The sequence below is a fragment of the Salvelinus sp. IW2-2015 genome, linkage group LG10 (genome assembly GCF_002910315.2).
Source record: "Salvelinus sp. IW2-2015 linkage group LG10, ASM291031v2, whole genome shotgun sequence".
Classification (NCBI taxonomy): Eukaryota; Metazoa; Chordata; class Actinopteri; order Salmoniformes; family Salmonidae; genus Salvelinus; species Salvelinus sp. IW2-2015.
Genome location: NC_036850.1, coordinates 17,286,101 through 17,305,521, shown reverse-complemented (window position 1 = coordinate 17,305,521; position 19,421 = coordinate 17,286,101). Strand labels below are relative to the sequence as shown.

The 19,421-nt window shown below is 40.2% G+C and overlaps 3 protein-coding genes and 1 long non-coding RNA gene across 5 annotated transcripts in view; all 4 read right to left on the bottom strand.

The window, feature by feature from the left end:
• LOC111969411 (component of oligomeric golgi complex 4) overlaps positions 1-2,220 on the bottom strand; it is a 19,370-nt gene extending 17,150 nt beyond the window's left edge. The window contains exons 1-3 of the mRNA XM_070445306.1: positions 2,046-2,220; positions 1,493-1,575; positions 1,070-1,205 (exon numbers count right to left, since the gene is read on the bottom strand). Of these exons, the coding sequence (XP_070301407.1) occupies positions 1,070-1,205; positions 1,493-1,575; positions 2,046-2,180 (354 nt within the window). The 5' untranslated portion in view covers positions 2,181-2,220. The remainder of the gene's footprint in view (positions 1-1,069; positions 1,206-1,492; positions 1,576-2,045) is intronic.
• Positions 2,221-2,499: 279 nt separating this feature from the next.
• rsl24d1 (ribosomal L24 domain containing 1) lies at positions 2,500-4,912 on the bottom strand. Its single transcript, XM_023995585.3, has 6 exons — positions 4,744-4,912; positions 4,195-4,308; positions 4,019-4,091; positions 3,337-3,400; positions 2,966-3,051; positions 2,500-2,804 (listed from the first exon to the last, which is right to left on the bottom strand). Exons 1-6 carry the CDS (start codon positions 4,822-4,824, stop codon positions 2,734-2,736), a joined length of 489 nt encoding a protein of 162 aa, XP_023851353.1. The 5' UTR covers positions 4,825-4,912; the 3' UTR covers positions 2,500-2,733.
• A 211-nt stretch (positions 4,913-5,123) lies between these two features.
• rab27a (RAB27A, member RAS oncogene family) lies at positions 5,124-15,865 on the bottom strand. Of its 2 annotated transcripts, none has more exons than XM_023995582.3 (6): positions 15,646-15,865; positions 9,274-9,446; positions 8,488-8,573; positions 8,238-8,365; positions 7,983-8,106; positions 5,124-6,108 (listed from the first exon to the last, which is right to left on the bottom strand). In XM_023995582.3, the coding sequence occupies exons 2-6, from the start codon at positions 9,424-9,426 to the stop codon at positions 5,904-5,906; spliced, it is 696 nt and encodes a 231-aa protein (XP_023851350.1). In that variant the 5' UTR covers positions 9,427-9,446; positions 15,646-15,865; the 3' UTR covers positions 5,124-5,903. The 2 variants fall into 2 exon arrangements, with proteins under 2 accessions (XP_023851350.1, XP_023851351.1); XM_023995583.3 differs by having other exon boundaries at positions 8,238-8,341; positions 15,646-15,863.
• A 1,441-nt stretch (positions 15,866-17,306) lies between these two features.
• LOC139028322 (uncharacterized) lies at positions 17,307-19,393 on the bottom strand. The gene is made up of 2 exons (XR_011480501.1): positions 19,122-19,393; positions 17,307-18,553 (listed from the first exon to the last, which is right to left on the bottom strand). It is a non-coding gene; the product is annotated as an uncharacterized lncRNA (long non-coding RNA).
• Between the last annotated feature and the right edge of the window lie 28 nt (positions 19,394-19,421).

The window sequence follows — 19,421 nt, the reverse complement described above, 5'->3', positions numbered from 1 at the left end:
AGGACTGGCCACCCCTACATAGCCTGGTCCTCTCTAGGTTCTCTTCCTTAGGTTTTGTGGCCCTTTCTAGGGAGTTTTTCCCTAGCCACCCGTGCTTCTACACCTGCATTGCTGCTGCTTTGGGGTGTTTAGGCTCGGCTATTCTGTACAGCACTTCAAGAGATTTAGCTGATGTACGAAGGGCTATATAAAATAAACTGATTTGATTATCGATTCAATAGTCTGCTGGAGAAACGTAGGCCGTTATGGTTACACACCCTCTGGTTACTGTGGATAAGAGTTACGCGGCTACCAAAGGATCACATAGGTGGCTGTTGCTTTAACTCGAAGCCTCTCCAACATAATCAGGAGAATCTCTCTCTTTTTGAAGTGGAGGAGATATTGACTTCATCACTATTTGTATTTGAGAGAGGTATTGACATGTTGAATGCATCGAGCTGTCTGTTTGAACTACTGGCACACAGCTCGGACACCCTTGCATACCCCACAAGACATMGCACCAGAGGTCTCTTCACAGTCCCGAAGTCAAAAACAGACTATGGGAGGTGCACAGTACTACATAGAGCCATGACTACATGGAACTCTATTCCACATCAAGTAACTCATGCAAGCAGTACATTTTGATTTAAAAAACAAATAAAAACACACCTTATGGAACAGCGGGGACTGTGAAGAGACAGACACATGCATACACACACACGATAACATACGCACTATACACACATGTACACATGGATTTTGTGTCGTAGATGTGGTAGTAGAGAAGTGGCCTGAGGGCACACAGGCCACAGCAGCAGCTAATGGGGATCCATAATAAATACAAATAAAAATGTCAATATTTGCACATAAAGGCATTTCCCCCGCCATTTCTCACATAATTTTTTTTACAGACACAAAAAGATCCACCATGTCGAATTAACAAATTAACCATTTGCATTTTTTTAAATTGTACTGAAACTTCCTGTTTCCATTACAGCTGTCGTGATTTTTTTTATACGGTATGACTTTACTCGTATAAAAACTATGGACGGAAAAGTGCTTTCTGTGAGTGAGTCTATGTGGGTGTAAATAGCATGTCTGTAGATAGTACCTTCGCCAGGTCTAGCTGGCGGACTTTGCTGCTGACATTCTCTGCCAGGCTGCAGGTGAAGGTAATCATGCCAGACAGCTGACTGGCATCTCCTCCTATCAGCTGCAGGTTGGGCCTGGGGGACAATGTGACAGGAGAATTGATATTGGATTAGACATGGTATTTATCTCAATAGTCTACAGTAGCTTTCACAACTAATCTCCTTTCCTTCATCTATAATGATCTGAAATTGTTGAAATCACAGTGGTGAATGTCTACCAGATATCGCTTTCCCCAGAGTCCATCTCTTCCACACCAGTGCAAATGAAGAAAAGAAGATAAGGAATGGAAACTTCTAGATTATTGGGATGTACTCACAGACAGTGAAACTTTTCTCTCCCTCTCTAAAGTACACACACTTACCCCATCCTTTGAAGAGCGAGCATCTTGGTGTCAATGTTCCCCTGCTGCCCAACCAACTTCTCCAGCTCAGTCTCCACCTTTTTCTGTGGTAGATGAACACACAAAGACCGTCAGTCACTCTCACCCCCCCCAGGCATTATAGCTTTAATGGGTCATTCCTCTTTAATAGATAAAGGCAATGAATAATTAAGCAATAAGGCCCGAGGAGGTGTGGTATATAACCAACATACCACGGCTAAGGGCTGTTCTTAAGAACGCAGAGTGCCTGTACACAGTCCTTAGCCGTGTTATTTTGGCCATATACCACGAACCCCCGAGGTCCCTTATTGCTATTATAAACTGGTTTACAACGTAATTAGAACAGTAAACAAGCATTTTTTTATCATACCCGTGGTATACGGCCAAMCAGCATTCAGGGCTTGAACCACCCAATTTATGAGGCAGATAGAGTATAATGCCAAGAGAAGAATGCTTCTGGTTTAGCTAGCTATGCTAACACAGTCTAGGGGTACATCTTTGCATCCCTACAGCTGCCCGCTGGAAGAATTCTCACCTCCTCGGTGCAGAGCTGCTGGTAGACCCGCTCCAGATCATCCAGCTCCGTCAGAGCAGAGATAGCCTCCATGCTCACGGCATATACACATGCAGAATCGCATCGCTTCACTGCTATMGGGCTGCTCTCTGCCATCTTTTTCTCACATAAACAGAAAACGTGTCACTTCCGCGTTCGCTCGCGCAGTAAATGCACGGGCACATTTCCTAGAGCCGTTAAGCGTCGCTATTTTAGCAGGATTTAGCAGTTGGGATTTTTGTTTGTTGATGATTTTTGTCTGCATTCATTCTAAACAAATATATTGCAATTAAATCCCCTATGTGCCATGTCTGTACTTGAAGTACTGTAATTCAGCATGTCTTCACCAAAACTTTTTWWWAAAGCAATTAACTTCAAACATATTCGACAATGTGCCATTTCAAAGTTCATGTGGATGAATAACAAAACAAATATGTCAGGACACAATACTTTATTAAAACCATCATTTGACAACACTCCACTAAATTATTTTCAAAGGGTTTAATATTGTGTCAGCACCCCAGAACTGCACTGGTTGCAGTGCTATATATGGTTGTTTCTTCCCAGAATGTTGTCCAGAGTATGGTAAAGGAAAGTCTATGGATGTTATGAATAGAGCCAGTGGTTGCTTTGTAGGTCTCTATTTCAGCAGAGCCCCAATAAGGACTTGCTAATCGTCGCCCATTTCCACATCTTCTTGTAACTTCTGCACCATCTTCTCCTCCATAACCTTGGCTTTGCCTACATATGGGGGGAAAAAATGGATTAGCAACATTCTATATTTCATTATGCAAACTCCAAGTGGAATGAATGCCATCACCTAATTTCTCAAATTATATATATACACATACATACACACAATGTAAAATACTAACAGAAACAAGGGAAATCAGTGAACTCACCTGCATGTGGGGCTTTGATGAGGTGAATGTTCTTCTTCACTTCGCTGATGGCTTCCTCCTTTTCCAACTGCTTGCCCTTCTTCAGTCTGATCGAGAAAGGGATAGAGGAAATATGGCAAAATCTATTTGAAAACAGTGCTAAAGGCATATCAGACTCCAATACTTGGCAAAACTGGCCTTATGTTAGCCTAGTTATTTCCCTCTAACTCATAATAATGTTATGAAGCAGGGACTGTGTAATTAAAGTTTAACTCACTCTATGGAATACTAATATTACCATTATAAAGTTGGAAGTCCCATGTCTTCCTAGTGTGGCCAACAATTTCAAATTGAACCAGGCTCTTATCTGTGGGGGGAAAGCTAGGGCTCACCTGTTGAAGATGAACTGTGCCTGTCGTTTCCGTTTTATTCCTTCCACCTTCCTCATTGCCTCCACTGAAAATAACAAAATTAATTGGATTTAACAGATCAACAAGGCTATTAACAAAACCTTAGAAGTTAGCTACCGTTGTCTTGATGTTATGCTGTAGTAGTAACATACACCACCATGGAACATAGAGTAACGTTTGTCATTTAAATGAGCGGAAGGCATGATCTCAATCTGTCATGTGAGAATTGACTTGAATAGAGTATGAAAACAATTGAAAGATGAAAGTGAAAACAATTGAAAGATGAAAGTGAGGGCAGGGATGTAATTAAAAAGAACCAAATGGGCCGAAGCAGAGGCACCTATCAGGGGTGTATTCATTACACCAGATTCTGTTGCAAAATGTTAATTAAGTCTGTTGCGAAACATTTTGTATCAGAAACGGTTTACTCCAAGCGGAAAACGATTTGCAAAGAAAACTAGAATTTATATTGGACAAATTCAGGTAGGTTCATCCCGGTTTCATTATTTTTGTTTGGTTCTTAAAACAGTAAACCGTTTCCATTGCAAGAAMTACTGAATACAGCCCGGACTTMTCCAATAAGAAACACTAATTTTCATTGCAAAACGTTTCACTACGGTTTGCACTAATAAATAGYCCCCTGGACTTTAGCCATAACAAGTACCTGTCTTGCTCCACAATTCCCTCTGGTATTTGACGGCCACATTTCTGCGCTTCTCGAACTCCAGGCAGTTATCCTGTTGMAAATAATTCAGTAATAGACTCAAGGGGAAAACGTTTATGATGGTTTATCAATCATATCACATTCTACAACTTGCATGGGTGAATGTGGGAACTCACCACTGTCAATTCCTTGCCAGATGCTTTCCTGAAAGCCTTGGTCCATCTGGTCTTTCTTGGGTTACGCTTCTTCTTGAAGTTTTTGAGGCATTTTGATCTACAAAACCTGAACGTCTGAGAAGACATTTTAGTCATTACTTGACTTATACACATGGTAGCAGCAACAAGAACTGATCTATGTCTGGTCATGGAGAGACCCCCRCAATGTACAGGAAATAACACTACTACAGCTTTAGCAAAGCCAATATCTCCTTCACTGCTGAGTGAGACAGACTTCACTTGGCAACAATAACAGGCCTGGCTGGCTATGAAACTGCACTAAAACGTTGAAAGACAGCTATGAGGAGAAAAACAAATAGGTTATCTATGGCATAGTTGGGCACCTGGGCTTATACTTGTCTGATGTTACATAGCTACAGACATTTGGAAGAAAAAAAACATCCCAGCTGACAAAACAAGCTAGCTACAGTAGGAAGTTAGCAAAACAGCTAACATATTAGCATGGAAGCCATCAATCCAGAAAGTAGGACACAAAAAAAAAKCTCAAACCTTGCAGTCGTTCCGCACAAACATCGTACCGTGCCCGGGATACACWGGTCCCGAGCAAAAGTAACATTTTTCAATTCTCATCGTTAGATTTCTGGATTATTTATTGCCCATGTGTTATCCGTGGTGGAATGCGAGTGGCAGGATTTTAAAAGGAAGTTACGATACACTATTTCCGGTAAATAAATATATTTTCATGTTTTTATCGTTACAAACTGCCCCCTAGTGTGTAACTAGAGAAGTTTCTAAACCTTAATTTATAGCTTGGAAAATGCAGATTTTGTTTGTAAAAATATTTTCGTTATGTTACATATTGACTAGAACAAGATTGACACTAAATAATGTCGTTTCAGAGGTAGCCAAGGTGACAACTGAGACAGAGCTTTAATAAATAATAAAATATATTTATTTTCTGGAATAAAGGATATGGTTAACATATTTGACATAAAAACAGTGTTTGACAGAATACYGCAGATTTAATGCACATTGTATGATATGAGTGAACAAAATCAGCATTGATTTACGTGGAACCTCAAACATTTCTGATAGCCCCAAGATCCCGACATCGTGATAAAAAGAAAGACCCCAAATGACTGCTACTCAGATACTACAGAGCAGGCCTACACAATAAATCACTCTATTCACTACAGATTGCATGTGCTCAGGACTTTTACATTGTACAAGAATAAATGGAAGTGCATTGTGACAAAAATATCCTGTGTCAAAAAGTTCAATGTAATAAGGATGGGTTCCCTTTAATACACAGGGAAGTGTTCTCAACTAATACAACTTTCAGTGGCTTCTCACTTTTCTACTGGATCTTAGAAAATAGTTACAATACACTTTTATGTTTCACTATTTAAAATACATATAATATTATCTGAAATGAAAACATAAAGGCACTTAATTGACACGTGAATGGAGAGGCACCACTCCAAATGGCATAATCAAATTAACAAAACATAATAATGCTCTGGTACATTTGGCAGGGGTTGGTGGTTACTTTCAGCTTTGCACGTCATACACACCCCCCTCCCCCCATCTTGCCAAAACTTCCTATGACACCATTGATTTACAAATGTTACATGCCTTTCATCACATGCCATACAGCCCAGTCCTACCAAAACATCACTGAAGGTGCAACCATTATCTGTATGTGGACCCTAACAAGCACATTTGCCRTTCTCCTGGGTCTTGGGCTCTGTGATGTCTGTGTGACCACTGTGTCCGTTGGATCGCACGGTTCCATCAGGGATCCAGGACTTGTCCACGCAGCGCTCCATCCTCTTCATGATGAGGTCCAGTAGGACATCCACAGCCTGGCTAACAAACTGCCCGTTAGCTGCACTTGTCTCAAAGTAAGGGATTCTGCACAGAAAGGAGAGCAACACATTATAAGATCAACATCGACTGATAAGTCTCTGAATGAGACAAACTATCTACCTACAACCTGAATAAGTTTGGATCTAACTGAAAGCTTTACACGAAGACAGAATATAGTTCTCAGCAGTTGAAAAGAAATCAAGGTTGAAAAAAATTAATTGTTTGGGTGTCCTTTGTTTTTCYTCATGAAACATGCACTTGTGCTATAGCAGTGGAAGATGCATCTTTGAAATAGTAGAGGATCGTGGCTCTCTAAAAACCACATTGGATTTCAGACTGGTGGAGCCATCGGTTCACATAACGTTAAAAAATATGAACACTAACAACCATGACATCTCAATATGACGTGCGTSTGGAAGAGAGACTTCAGACTCTTCTCTTGAGTTAGGAAATTCAGATGGCTATCTGTATAATATTCAGCAATAACATTATTACTGGGCTATGTAAATCTGATTACCCATCCTAAAACTTTAAATATGTTGTCACTTAGATATTTTCCACGCACAAGATGGCCATTCAGCTCACCATAACAGCTTTTGAASATAACATGATCATAACTCTAAGCACTGGGGGCTCTATTTTCGGCTGGCCTTAAGSTCGTGCAATTTTCAAAACGCACGCTCGTTTGCAATTTAGACCTGTTAAAGCCGGAGCTGTTCTATTTTCAAACCCTAGTGCCAGGATTGGTAATTTACCTGTCGTATGAGCTCGCTTGCGATGAGGTGAGAGGGGTYGCAATATCCAAGTTGTGTCCTTAAAAACATGCGCCAAAGTGCCAATTTCAGTATGCACTGGTGGAGATTTTTAAGACCAACCAAAAGCTGGCCGTAGCTAATGCGGTTGGATACGGCATGGATTTTGACACCGGAAGCGCAGCCTATKCAGCAGTGACGCACAGTGCCCATATGCACATGGAACAAGAGATACGTGCTTTTTTAGTGTTCCCCATATACTTTTTGTATTGATTTGCTGTTACTTTAAAAAAAGACACTCCTCCAAATGTATTTAAACGATTCAGTCTTATTATGCAGTATCAACGGTAGGCCTAGGCTGTATCTTTCTTATTGAGAATGTGCCTCACACAAACAATACAATTTAAGGCAGACAATTTTTTAAGTATGATATCTAGAAGGCCTATACTGATTGAAGCCAATTATAACAATGTTGACTGTCAACACTCCAGAGCAAACACTGGATGTTTTTGTTTTACTCGTTATCACTTGTTACTGTAGCCTATGCTATTGAATAAACTGTATTATCAATCTACAATGGTCTAGGACAGAATATTCCGTGCCCCCAGCCAAATTGGAGTTAATGACAATGCAAAGACCTTCAATAACCTACAGACCTTGCGACTAACACATGCAACCTTGATTGGCCAGTGAGTGGTCAAGTCCTCTTCCCACCTACAACTTGTTTATTCATTAAAAAAACAGCCATTTCGCGCCACCTTCAGCTATTGCGCTCATAATAACYGCTGTGAAAATAGCAAAGATATTACTGACACACCCCTCGACCTACCGCCAGCACTTATATTTACTATTGCGTTAGGCTTGTTAAAATAGAGCCCATAGTCTCTTACTGCATGGTGTTAGACCCCAAATATGGTGCATTTGTTCGTTTTAGTAAAACATAGGTCAATATCTAATCCCTTTATATTCATTAAATGTGTAATTTCAGGCCACAAGCAGGATACTTTATATATGTGTGTAAATATTTGCCTTTCCAGAAGGACCAACCTAGCCTAACGTTTAGTATCGTTCGAGATTCCCCTGCACAGCCTTGAGTAAACACACATCAGCCACTGCCTTCTTGGCAAATGTTTCAGGGAGGGTTAGTCATAGGTAAGGGACACATACCCATACTTCTCTGCCAACTCACGGGCCTCATCTTCACGGACTGCCCTCTGCTCCTGCAGGTCACACTTGTTGCCACAGAGAACAACATCTGGATTCTCGCAGTAAGCATGCATCTGTAATTGACCTGAAAAAGAGAATAAMCCCGTCGTCAGCCCACCAGTCGTGATTGAAAGATAGTGGTTAAGACACTGCACATTTCTTTGGAAGTCAACATGAGATTGTACATGTAGATTCTGACAACCACAGAATACTTACTCATCCAATTTCTGACATTAAGGAAACTCTGCTCATTGGTGAGGTCAAAGAGGAGGAGGAAGCCCATCGCATCTCGGAAGAAAGCTGTTGTCAAACTCCGAAATCTGACACCACACAAGAAAAAACACCTTGTACAGAGTTTAATTCAGCTTGGAGAAAGTAAGCATTTGAAAGCTGCCAACAACTACCTGAGAACCAGTGAAGGCTTGAGCAAGAGTGTCAGTGGGAGATGAGTTTTGGATTGGCTTACCTCTCCTGCCCCGCCGTGTCCCACAGCTGAACATGAATCCTCTGTCCTCTGCCTGCTGCCCCTTCTGGACCATTTGATTTGTATACCTGTCAGACAGAGAGAGTTATTATACCCATATAAAGCAGTGTGAGGTCACTGGCTATGAGGCCCTAAAAATATACTTTCCTATTGGTCATCCTACATATARTATCTTGCAACCCAAAGTGAACCTAAACATTTAGATGGAAAATGTTTGCCCTGATAATCTCTACAATATACACAGCATGAGTGATTATGCTTAAATGACCCTGGTGTTTGGTTATGTGGTGTGAAGTGTTTATTTTCTAGGAGGGTGCTGCTGAACTCAAGTGTAGATGTGTATAAGAGACAGACAATATACACAGCATGAGTGATTATGCTTAAATGACCCTGGTGTTTGGTTATGTGGTGTGAAGTGTTTATTTTCTAGGAGGGTGCTGCTGAACTCAAGTGATATTAGTCATCTTTTCCTGGTCTGGGAGTTCCTCAGATTCCTAAAAAAATAACTGAGTTCTACCACGCTCTCTTTTGCACTATGAGGAGTAATGCTTTTAAAGTTACTACTTACTTTCCATGGTCAACAGTAAACCTGCACTACAAAAACTTTCACATGGAATAATTGGCCATTTCAAATGTTAACTCTTTCAACCAAGCAGCATACTATCTGGTCATTACTGGTGGTAGCGGACTACCTGTATGTGAATAATTAAATTCATGGTTTCTCACACACACGCGTGACAAATTGTATGACTAGGGCAATCAACTTACCACTCGTTTTTCTCTGAAATCAATGCCCACTGTAGTGATGAATTTGGAGTTAAACTTTTTGTCTGTGTACTGGTACAGAAAGCTGGTTTTCCCCACTCCAGAATCACCAAGGGCTAGGAATTTGATGAGGTAATCATAGTCCCCATCAGACATAGTGAGTGCTTATTTCAGACCTGAAAACCAGACAACACCAAACATTGAAGAAAGCAATGTAAAAACTGTGCACAACCGAGACTGTAGATAATAATTTGTAAACTACACTACATACATACAAAAGTATGTGGACACCCCTTCAAATTAGTGGATACAGCCATTTCAGCCACACCTGTTGCTGACAGGTGTATAAAAATCGAGCACACAGCCATGCAATCTCCATAAACAAACATTGGCAGTAGAATGGTCTTACTGAAGAGCTCAGTGACTTTCAACATGAACCCGTCATAGGATGCCACCTTTCCAACAAGTCAGTTCATCAAATTTCTGCCCTGCTAGAGCTGCACGGTCAACTGTAAGTGCTGTTATTGTGAAGTGGAAACACCTAGGAGKAACGATGACTCAGGTGCGAAGTGGTAGGCCACACAAGCTCAAAGAACTGGACCGTAAAAATAGTCTGTCCTTGCAACACTCATTACCGAGTTCCAAACTGTCTCTGGAAGCAACGTCGGGAGCTTCATGAAATGGGTTTCCATGGCCGAGCAGCCGCACACAAGCCTAAGATCACCATGCGCAATGCCAAGCGTCGGCTGGAGTGGTGTACAGCTCGCCGCCATTGGACTCTGGAGCAGTAGAAACACATTCTCTGGAGTGATGAATCAAGCTTCACCATCTGGCAGTCCGTAGGACGAATACGGGTTTGGCGGATGCCAGGAGAACGCTACCTGCCCCAATGCATAGGTCCAATTGTAAAGTTTGGTGGCGGAGGAATAGTGGTCTGAGGTTGTTTTTCATGGTTTGGGCTATGCCCCTTTTAGTTCCAGTGAAGGGAAATCTTAACGCTACAGCTTACGATGACATTCTAGACGATTCTGTGGTTCCAACTTTGTGCCAACAGTTTGGGTAAGGCTCTTCCTATTTTAGTATGACAATGCCCTCGTGTACAAAGCGAGGTCCATACAGAAATGGTTTGTCGAGATCGTGTGTGGAAGAACTTGACTGGCCTGCACAGAGCCACGACCTAAACCCCATTGGGATGAATTGGAACGTCGACTGAGCCAGGCCTAATCGCCCAACATCAGTGCCTGACCTCACTAATGCTCTAGTGGCTGAATGGAAGCAAGTCCCTGCAGCAATGTTCCAACATCTAGTGGAAAGCCTTCCCAGAAGAGTGGAGGCTGTTTTAACAGCAAGGGGGGGGTCAACTCCATATTAATGCCCATGATTTTGGTTCCCAGTGCCTTACGCTACCAGGGTAGAGTGCCTGCGAAATAGTTGACCCGAGGACAAAAGTTTTAGAGCCATGTTGGAGACAGACACACCTCTTTGTCTGTCTGGAGAGTCTAGCCTACAGCTCTCATGGTCATGTAAGTATGCTGACATAGTAACAGGAAACACAAATGTTTTATGTGAAAGAAAACMACATTTGCCTCCACGCATGTTCAGTAAGGAAATACTCAAACTTAGATCCTGCTATAACCCCATCCGCAGTGAACTTTTACCTGTTTGCTTGGTAAAAGTGGATAATCTCCTATTTGGGGCAACTGTTACAGATTGAAACTCTACACGAGAGGATTAATTGGGGGTAATTAGGCAAATAAGACTAAGAATTACGCAATTGATCAACGGCCTGTAAAAATTCACAAGAAAAACAAGTTCTTCCATAGAGTTGACAATTTTGTTCAAATTGTATTGAGCGTTGTCTAGGCATCTGGAATTTTCACTGGCATGATTGGTCRTGGTCCATAAATAGTTTATGTAAATAAATCAGAATTAATCAATGTGTTTTTTATAGATACAAAATATGTATTACATAAAGCTATGCATTACTACAGAGTTATTATATCATAGCTAGAAAGTTGAGGCCTGTGAATGAGAAAGAATGTGGTGGACACAAGATGAGCTGAATACAGATATCCATCAAATTATATTCAAGGGAACAAGCTGGATGTGATTCCCACTGAAAGCAGAGTCCATCATATGACCAAGGTATGAAAAGGAATTATTTCACTCTGTCCAGCATTAAAACTCTCCTCCTGAGCAATAAGCTGTTTAAAGTCTGGAGCAAAATCAAGTTCTGTGATGAACACACTGTGACTGGACTAGCAGCACCCCATCTTCAGCCTCTCTGAGCTGTTCCCCAGTGGGAAATGGAATAGGCAGGCTTACATTCTAAAGGCTTGTATATGGACCGACTTATTAGGTTCACCGCACAACTGCACAGTACTACCTGCACACACTAATCGATTGACCTCGTCAAGCAAAAAAAGACAGTCAACTGTATTATTGTACAAGTAAATTATATGTCTCAAATCTCTTGGTCGCCAGGCAGTTCATGCTGGTATAAGGGTACACKATCTGACCAGCAGGGACACATTTACAGAGGCTTTCCCCAGAGAAACAGGCCCCCAGGCTTGTGGGCAGCCCTGCTCTTTCATAGGTTAGGATCACTGAGGCGGCACCAGTCGCCCCCAATGGTAATCAGATTAACTGCAAAAGTTAATGTGAAAGCAGGCTGCTACAGAGGATGTTAATCATGTAGGCCAAAGACTTACAGTCCCTAGTGAAAGTCTACAGACCCCTTGCACTGTCTTCACAATTAGCTGCTTTAAAAAWAAAATCTAAGAAGGAATAACAAATGTTTAAAACATCTTACCGGTCTAGACAACCTACTCCACATTCTCAAAGTGAAAGAAAAATGATAACTGTACCAACTCAATAYAAATCATGGGGACATGGTCATGGTYGCCAAGAAAATGGCATGCCCAGCATTTTTATACACGATCCTAAGCATGATGGGATGTTAATTGCTTAATTATCTCAGGAACCACACCTGTGTGGAATCACCTGCTTTCAATACTTTGTATCCCTTATTTACGCAAGTGTTTTCATTACTTTGGCAGTTACCTGTATGTTGCCATAAGAGTTGGGTAAAGTTGGTAGAATCTTATTCACAGCTGTAACGGCTGCCAAAGGGACTTCCGCCAAGCATTAACTCTGGTGTGTGAAGACATACGCAATCAATACATATTTTTTACAATTAAGAAAATGTTTAATCATTTGTATTTACTTTAAAAACGTGGAAAAGATTGTGTAGATCAGTAGGGGACAAAATCTAATTTAATTCCTTTAATTTTAAGGCCGCAAAATGTGAAGACTGTGCAAGGGATGTGTAGACTTTCACTAGGCACTGTATCATTGAACTGCCTATCCTCCCCTAAGCTACAGCCTGTAGAGAATGAACAAGAACAGCCTAAATTACATATTTATATCTAATTATGCTAAATTCATTTTTTACTGAAATATTTTTTGGGGAATAGTGGGATAACAAGTAGTAGGCTTGGTAAAATATGTAGCATAGGACAAAGAAAGTGGTTTAAAAAAGAAATACAAATAAACATTTTATGAAATGTCATGAGACTAATCTTATCACAGCTTCTACAAGGAAGCCTGAATGGCTGTGATTACATGTGTTGCAGATGAGCAGCAAAATAAGGTTGTTTGAGGAAGCCCACTATAGTGACTGAAGTATGAAATATTTTAAGGTGTGAAATACAATCTTGCAAGTTAGACATGAGAGCATCTTGAGTAGGCCTTCTGCACTTATTTTTGAGTGAAATCATAGCTATGCACTGACTGGCTAGTTCTATCTCACTGCCGGTCACTGATATCAGGTAAACATTCATTCAGAATCCCTACACATTTGTTCATGAATTTGTTCATGCTTCACAAATTATTTGACTCACATRGCTGCCCCTGCCCATTTCTAAAACAGAAGATTCAAACTGAGCTCGTACTCAAACAAGGATCAGCTAAAGTCCTCGTCCCAAAAGGTGTTTCAAAGTTGTTATTGTATGTTTACTTTCAAACCTAAACTTTAAGTGAAAGTGATTAAAAGAGGAGGCTTAAGGCAAAGCCCTGTTCTCTGGTGGTGTGAATTTCCCACTAGTTGGAGGAAGGGCAACTCAGATTGTGCCAGCAAGTAGAACAAAGCCTTTCAGACATTCTCAAAGCAGTAGAGCTGAAGTACCCACCCTGGGCAGTTGGCCAACAATAATGGCGAACTCCTCGAAGGAGGAGGCGGATATGCAGATGACATGAACTTAAACTGCACAAGATGAAGGGTGTTGCAGCACCACAATACTACAGCACTCATCTCAGATATGTCTTGACAGAATGACTTGCCAATATGCATCTGAAATATCATCAGGTTTCATCATGTTCAGGGCTGGAAGCACTATTTTGTAACATTCTGAGTATGAATATGTTTTATATATCTGTAAGTGAAGAGACATTATTCTGATGATGAGAAATGGTTTACAGATTATTATGGGTGGCGGGTAGCCTAGTGGTTTAGAGCGTTGGTCCAGTAACCGAAAGGTTGCTAGTTTGAAGACATTTAAGCCTTATTGTTCCAGGGGCGTTGGACAATGGTGACCCTGGCCATGATCCCCCTCTCCAAGGGTGTCTCAGTTGGAGTTGGGATATTTAAAAACACACCTGTACATGTGTGAKATAGGACCAAAAATATTATTTGATTATGTTTGCGGTTATCATTAGAAACATTTCAGACAACACACATACCTGCGTGCACACACACACACAGGCGRGGACACACAGAAGAAGAAAACAATTGATTAGCTGACACAAACCCTACCAGAAACATAAAACAACATCTAATAACCCCAACTCAGTTGGTCATCATGTGGTTGTCGTGACTGGTCATGTTTTACTCCARCATTGACCCTGTTTAATAACCATATCGCCCAGTTTGTTCACAAGCTCAATTGCTCAAATCTCAGACTAGACAGACATCTATCTTTGAATAGCTGACAGATGTAAAGTAAACTAAAGACAATCTAAAAGTTAATTTGGAATAAATTGGTTTATCATGTCCAGAATGTGTTTAAACCTTGAGAAAATAAAAATGTATTAACACAAAGACATACACCTAATTAAAAACGTTTCCATTTTTAGTTTGTCTGAGCTGATGTTTTTTCTGCARGGCATGTCTCCAGACAAAATGCCAGACTGGTATCCCTAAGATACCATACCAAGTTAGTGAGGTAGACACCTTGTGATGTTTCACCAGCCAAATGGATGCAGGTTTATGGATAGATAAACCTAGATAAATGTAGCCAATACAAGGGTTGTATTTACGAGGTCCCATTACACTTGAACAAAGAGCAAGGGAAAACTATTAAATATTGTAAGGTGTGCTACGTTAATTGATATTGTTATGAGAAAAACTATTTGCTAGTTCAAATTGGCATAGACCTGTGTAGGTTATATAAGCCTACTATTCCAAATGGTATTGCGCTCTCAAACTGTGATCAAATAAATAATTAAATTGATACACAACAAGATACCGTAGAGAGAGCCACGTGTACCACCAGGAGATAAGTCTTACCCTTCTCACTCAGAATGCTTGCTTATAAACATTTCCTACAGTCAAGTTGCCTCATGGGTGGAATGTTATTAATAGTTTTCATAATTAATAAACATGTTTAAACAATTAACACCGAAATCCGATTGTTTCTATGTCAGACGGTTTTGTTACCAGTCTTTATATATCAGTCTTCTGTGATGTATAGAAAGTATAATATTGGGAAGCAAACTCAACATTTTAACTCTATATCTGACATGGTACAAGTCTCTTATTTTTTGCAAGCCCATAACCATGTGTGTGAGGTGTACTAATTTGTTTTAAAGTAGATTTGTTTAAGACTACCAAGAAAACTGTGACCCTGATTTAGCCCACTGCAGTATAAGGTTAAAAATAATGTGATCAGGAAATTTTGACAGGAAACTGTTACTTCAATTCCCAATGAAAGTGTAGCATTCCTACAATATTAAGTACAGGCTACACGTAGCCTATCCTGTGTTACAACGTATGTGTATCCAATTTAAGAGTTCACTTCAAGACAACTATAAAAGCGGACACATCGCATTATGTAAAAACAAAACAAAAATGTCATTGCACTTTCAGTAGCCTTGGCTTCAAGTAGGCCTAGTAAATGTGAGCAGGAAATAACTTCGTTTCACTGCAGCCTCAGCTCAGTGGAAACGCAGGTGGTCGTTATACGATAAAGTAACCCCGTCCTGAATTTTTTTTAACATGTTGCAGTTATAGCTGTCGATAGAAACAAGTCCGCTAAACAGCGCCATATGCCGAGACACATTTATTACGCTAACTTTATTTCGAGAAATTCAACTTACCAGTGTATGTGCGTCACTTTCTTATTGGTGTTTCGTGTAGAAGCGTCCTCTCAAAAGCGATGACAATTGGTTGATTAACAAACAAAAAAACTCACTAAATTGGGTTTACTAAATCCTTTCGATCCATTTGTTGCATTAACCCTCTTCACAATCAATGTAACATCACTTCCCGTCCAGTTGCAGTGAGCCAGCCCCTCCCTCTCTCTCTCGCCAAACGGTAATAYACCTCAGTGGGAGTTCCGAACGGAAAACGACCCTTCCCGCGCAGGAGTATTCTTTTGGAACTACGCTTCGATCACACCCACAGTGTCYTTGCATTTTGGTACACCAGAATTACATTATTTTCCAATGAAACGCTGCGTTTGCCTTGCAGCATTGCGTTGCAGAGGCGGTTGCAGTGCATACGTTGGATTTATCTAACGTATACGTCAAAAGCTTGACAGAAATTGTAGCAGAAGGTGAATGTTGAACTTTTGTTGCATACATATCCTGATGATGCTGCATACTATTTTGCACAAAACACTGTCGGTGTGTTCTAAGCATTACTCCCCAACCCTGTGTGTCACTTCGAACACACCAACAGGTCATTGTCAAAATAGTAAGCAGCATCACATGGATATGTATGCAACAAAAATTAAACATTCACCTTCTGCTACCATTTCTGTCAAGCCGTTTACACATACAGTTTGACGCATATGTTGATAAATCCAATTTATGCACCACACCGAACGCACTGCAACRCCCTCTGCAACGCTGCAAGCCAAACGCACCGTTTCATTTAAAAATAATGATGTAATTCTGGTGTACCAAAATGCAATGAAGCTGTCTTTGTGATCGGAGCCTAACAAATGACAAGTAATCCGTTACAAATTTAAGTTTGTTCCACCTGAGCGAATCTGACCACAAYTCAGAGACCACTATGATGACACACCAAATGTGTTTCATGGATCGCGGGAAAAGAGCAGGAATAGGCTTTTGTAGGCTACAGTCCAAACTATGTCTTCCAAAGGTGCGACTGCTGTCGGCATTCAAAGATGATCCAATTTGAATAAACACTTGGAGGTAAGGACAGCAGTGGTGTAGTCTACGGCGATACGGATATCACCTTTTATTGATATCTACATAGCACATTGATGTGAATCACACTGCTGCTCTCTCATTTAGCTATTTGCGCCTTACATATTGTGGTTGTTGTGGATAGTTGTAAACAAATCTAAATGTGCATTTGAACCCAATAATAGTGGAATTCAAGAAGTTGCCTATCAATCATTGTTTTTGAAACCAGTGGACAGCCAGTGAAAAATGCACTCTTGCGACAGCTGCATAGTGCGGATCCAAGCCTATGGACTAAAAGTGTTTGTTTTTATTGCTCAATCTAATTCATGCTGATAAAAAATAAATAATCATAGGCCTAATGGACACATGCTCAAGCTCGCACACTTTTGATAGACTTAAAAGGGGCAATCTGTAGTTGCTACATCCATTTTTGGACTTATATACACACATATCTCCATTGATTCTTGAAGAATATCATTTATAAATGCCTCATGAGCTTAGTTTAACTGTCACACTCAATGAGAACCCAAAATATAAGCTTGTTTACTCCAATGTTTGTAAACATTGTAAATGTAAACAAACACTGTATAGCCTCATAACATAAACATGGTTAAACTATAATTTTTATTTATGGTCAGTCCGTGCATCCATAGCTCTGTCTATTAATCTGAGAGTGGTTACATTTCTCCAGATCCATCTCTCAGCTTTTTACCAAAACAGAGGCGGGGCGACTTTTGTTATTGTTTCGTCTGTCGATTTGCCCTTTAAACTGCTGCATATTATCAAGATAGTGTCACCAACAAAAACGTAAACAATAGGCCTATAGCAAATTCAGCATATGGCATTKATTTTTTCCATGAAAATAGCACTTTCAGTAGTGTTCAAAGCATGCCATTCTAGGAGCGCAGATTTTCTTTTTCAACTCGAATCAATGAGCCCAATCAGTTCTCCATGACGACAAAATCATAAACAACAGAGTAGGGCTTGGGGTCATGCTCAGGTAAAACAATTTGGCTAATTTATACTTCCAAGTCCTATTCTTGAAGATGAAGGGGTATAACATTTATTGGAATGAATGGAATTCTGATAGACTTTGGTTTTTAATGTAAAGATATAATTTAATCGTATTATATGTAGTAGAAAGCGATGGGTTAGAAGAAGCCTACATAACCAACCCAGAGTAAAATTTTACATCCATATATGGCCAGCTATGTAAACTTTAACATTGATTTATCCTGCAATAGATGTCGCTCAATTGGTAACATACATTTTTGTCTTCTAATGCCTCTTAAGGGGAAAGTAATCTTAAACGGAATGGAATCAGATTATGTTACTGAGTTTGGGTAATCCAAAAGTTATGTTACTGATTACAATTGGACAGGTAACTAACGTATTACATTTAGAAAGTAACCTACCCAACCCTGCTGACATTACTGGATTTGTGAGATCTTTCAGTAGCCGAAGGGATTGTATTTGACACTTAATTCACATATCTAATTTACACACCAAACCACAAATGAACCGAAATTATTACTTGACGGCCACTTCTGCCGCTGACTGTCCCACATTCTCCTACACAGTTCTATTGACTTCATACTGTCCAGGACTCTCAGGCACATTGTTGCCATCTCTAGACTGTCCTTGGCTCTCAGGCATCCAATTGTCCTCAGTGAGACTCAAAGTCTCTGGAACAGTGTTATTGTGCTGGGGCACAAACATGGGTCTATATATATATATAAACTCCCCCAGCAACTCCTAGCACAGTGGCAAAGGCTATCTGTGCAAAGGGTATCCTTCGTCGAAACATGTTCTCTCTGCATCAGGAGTCCCACCTACACTTGCATCGTTGATCCTGGAAGAATAGAAGAGATTACCCAAAAGCTTTGCCTTGTATTGTCAAACTGATGTTGTACATTAAGTTTTTACATGAAGCACACAAAGTTTTCTTCATGGGGCTCAATTGTGCTGTAGATTTTTTTWAATCAAAATTTGAAATCACATGTGACATTACCAAGCTGCTACATATAGAGAAGGTAATGTAAGCATTTGTAAAACATTGTGTGCATGATACAGTATTAGTGATGTAAACGCGAACCTCAGCTAGATACAGCATATGACATAATAATGACATGAATTGTTCTATGTCCCTGTGGTGTCAGATTCTTTGTAACATGTGACATTGCAGAACTCTCCACTCATACTCAACCAGATCCTGCGCTACTACACTTACACGAATGCTAATTGGTTATCCCAACCTGCTGTGTAAATTCAAACCTGCTACAAAAAGTCAATTTTCACAAAAGCTGTATCCCCCTCTAGACAAAACCGTGGGTCGTTAGCCATAGCTAGCTAGTGAGAGACAAAGGACACACAAATCTTATATTGGTTTCATATTTTTTTCTTGCTTTAACATAACTCACCACGATCTTTAATGAAGTGTGTGTAGACCAAAACGTCTAGCAATTCCAACAATTAAACAACTAACGTTGGAAAGAAAGCGACATTTGGTTTGAGTACAAAGGTTGAACATCTACGGCGAATGAAAGGGGACATGATAAACGACAAGAATAAACTTAAAATGCGATTTGGGACTTGTACGATTCATCACCATAAAATGCATATAATAATTTATTAAATCAATTATATGTTCTTTAAGTGGTACAGATAACATTGTAAGCTGTATAACTTTACATCACCGATATGTAACACAATAATGATAT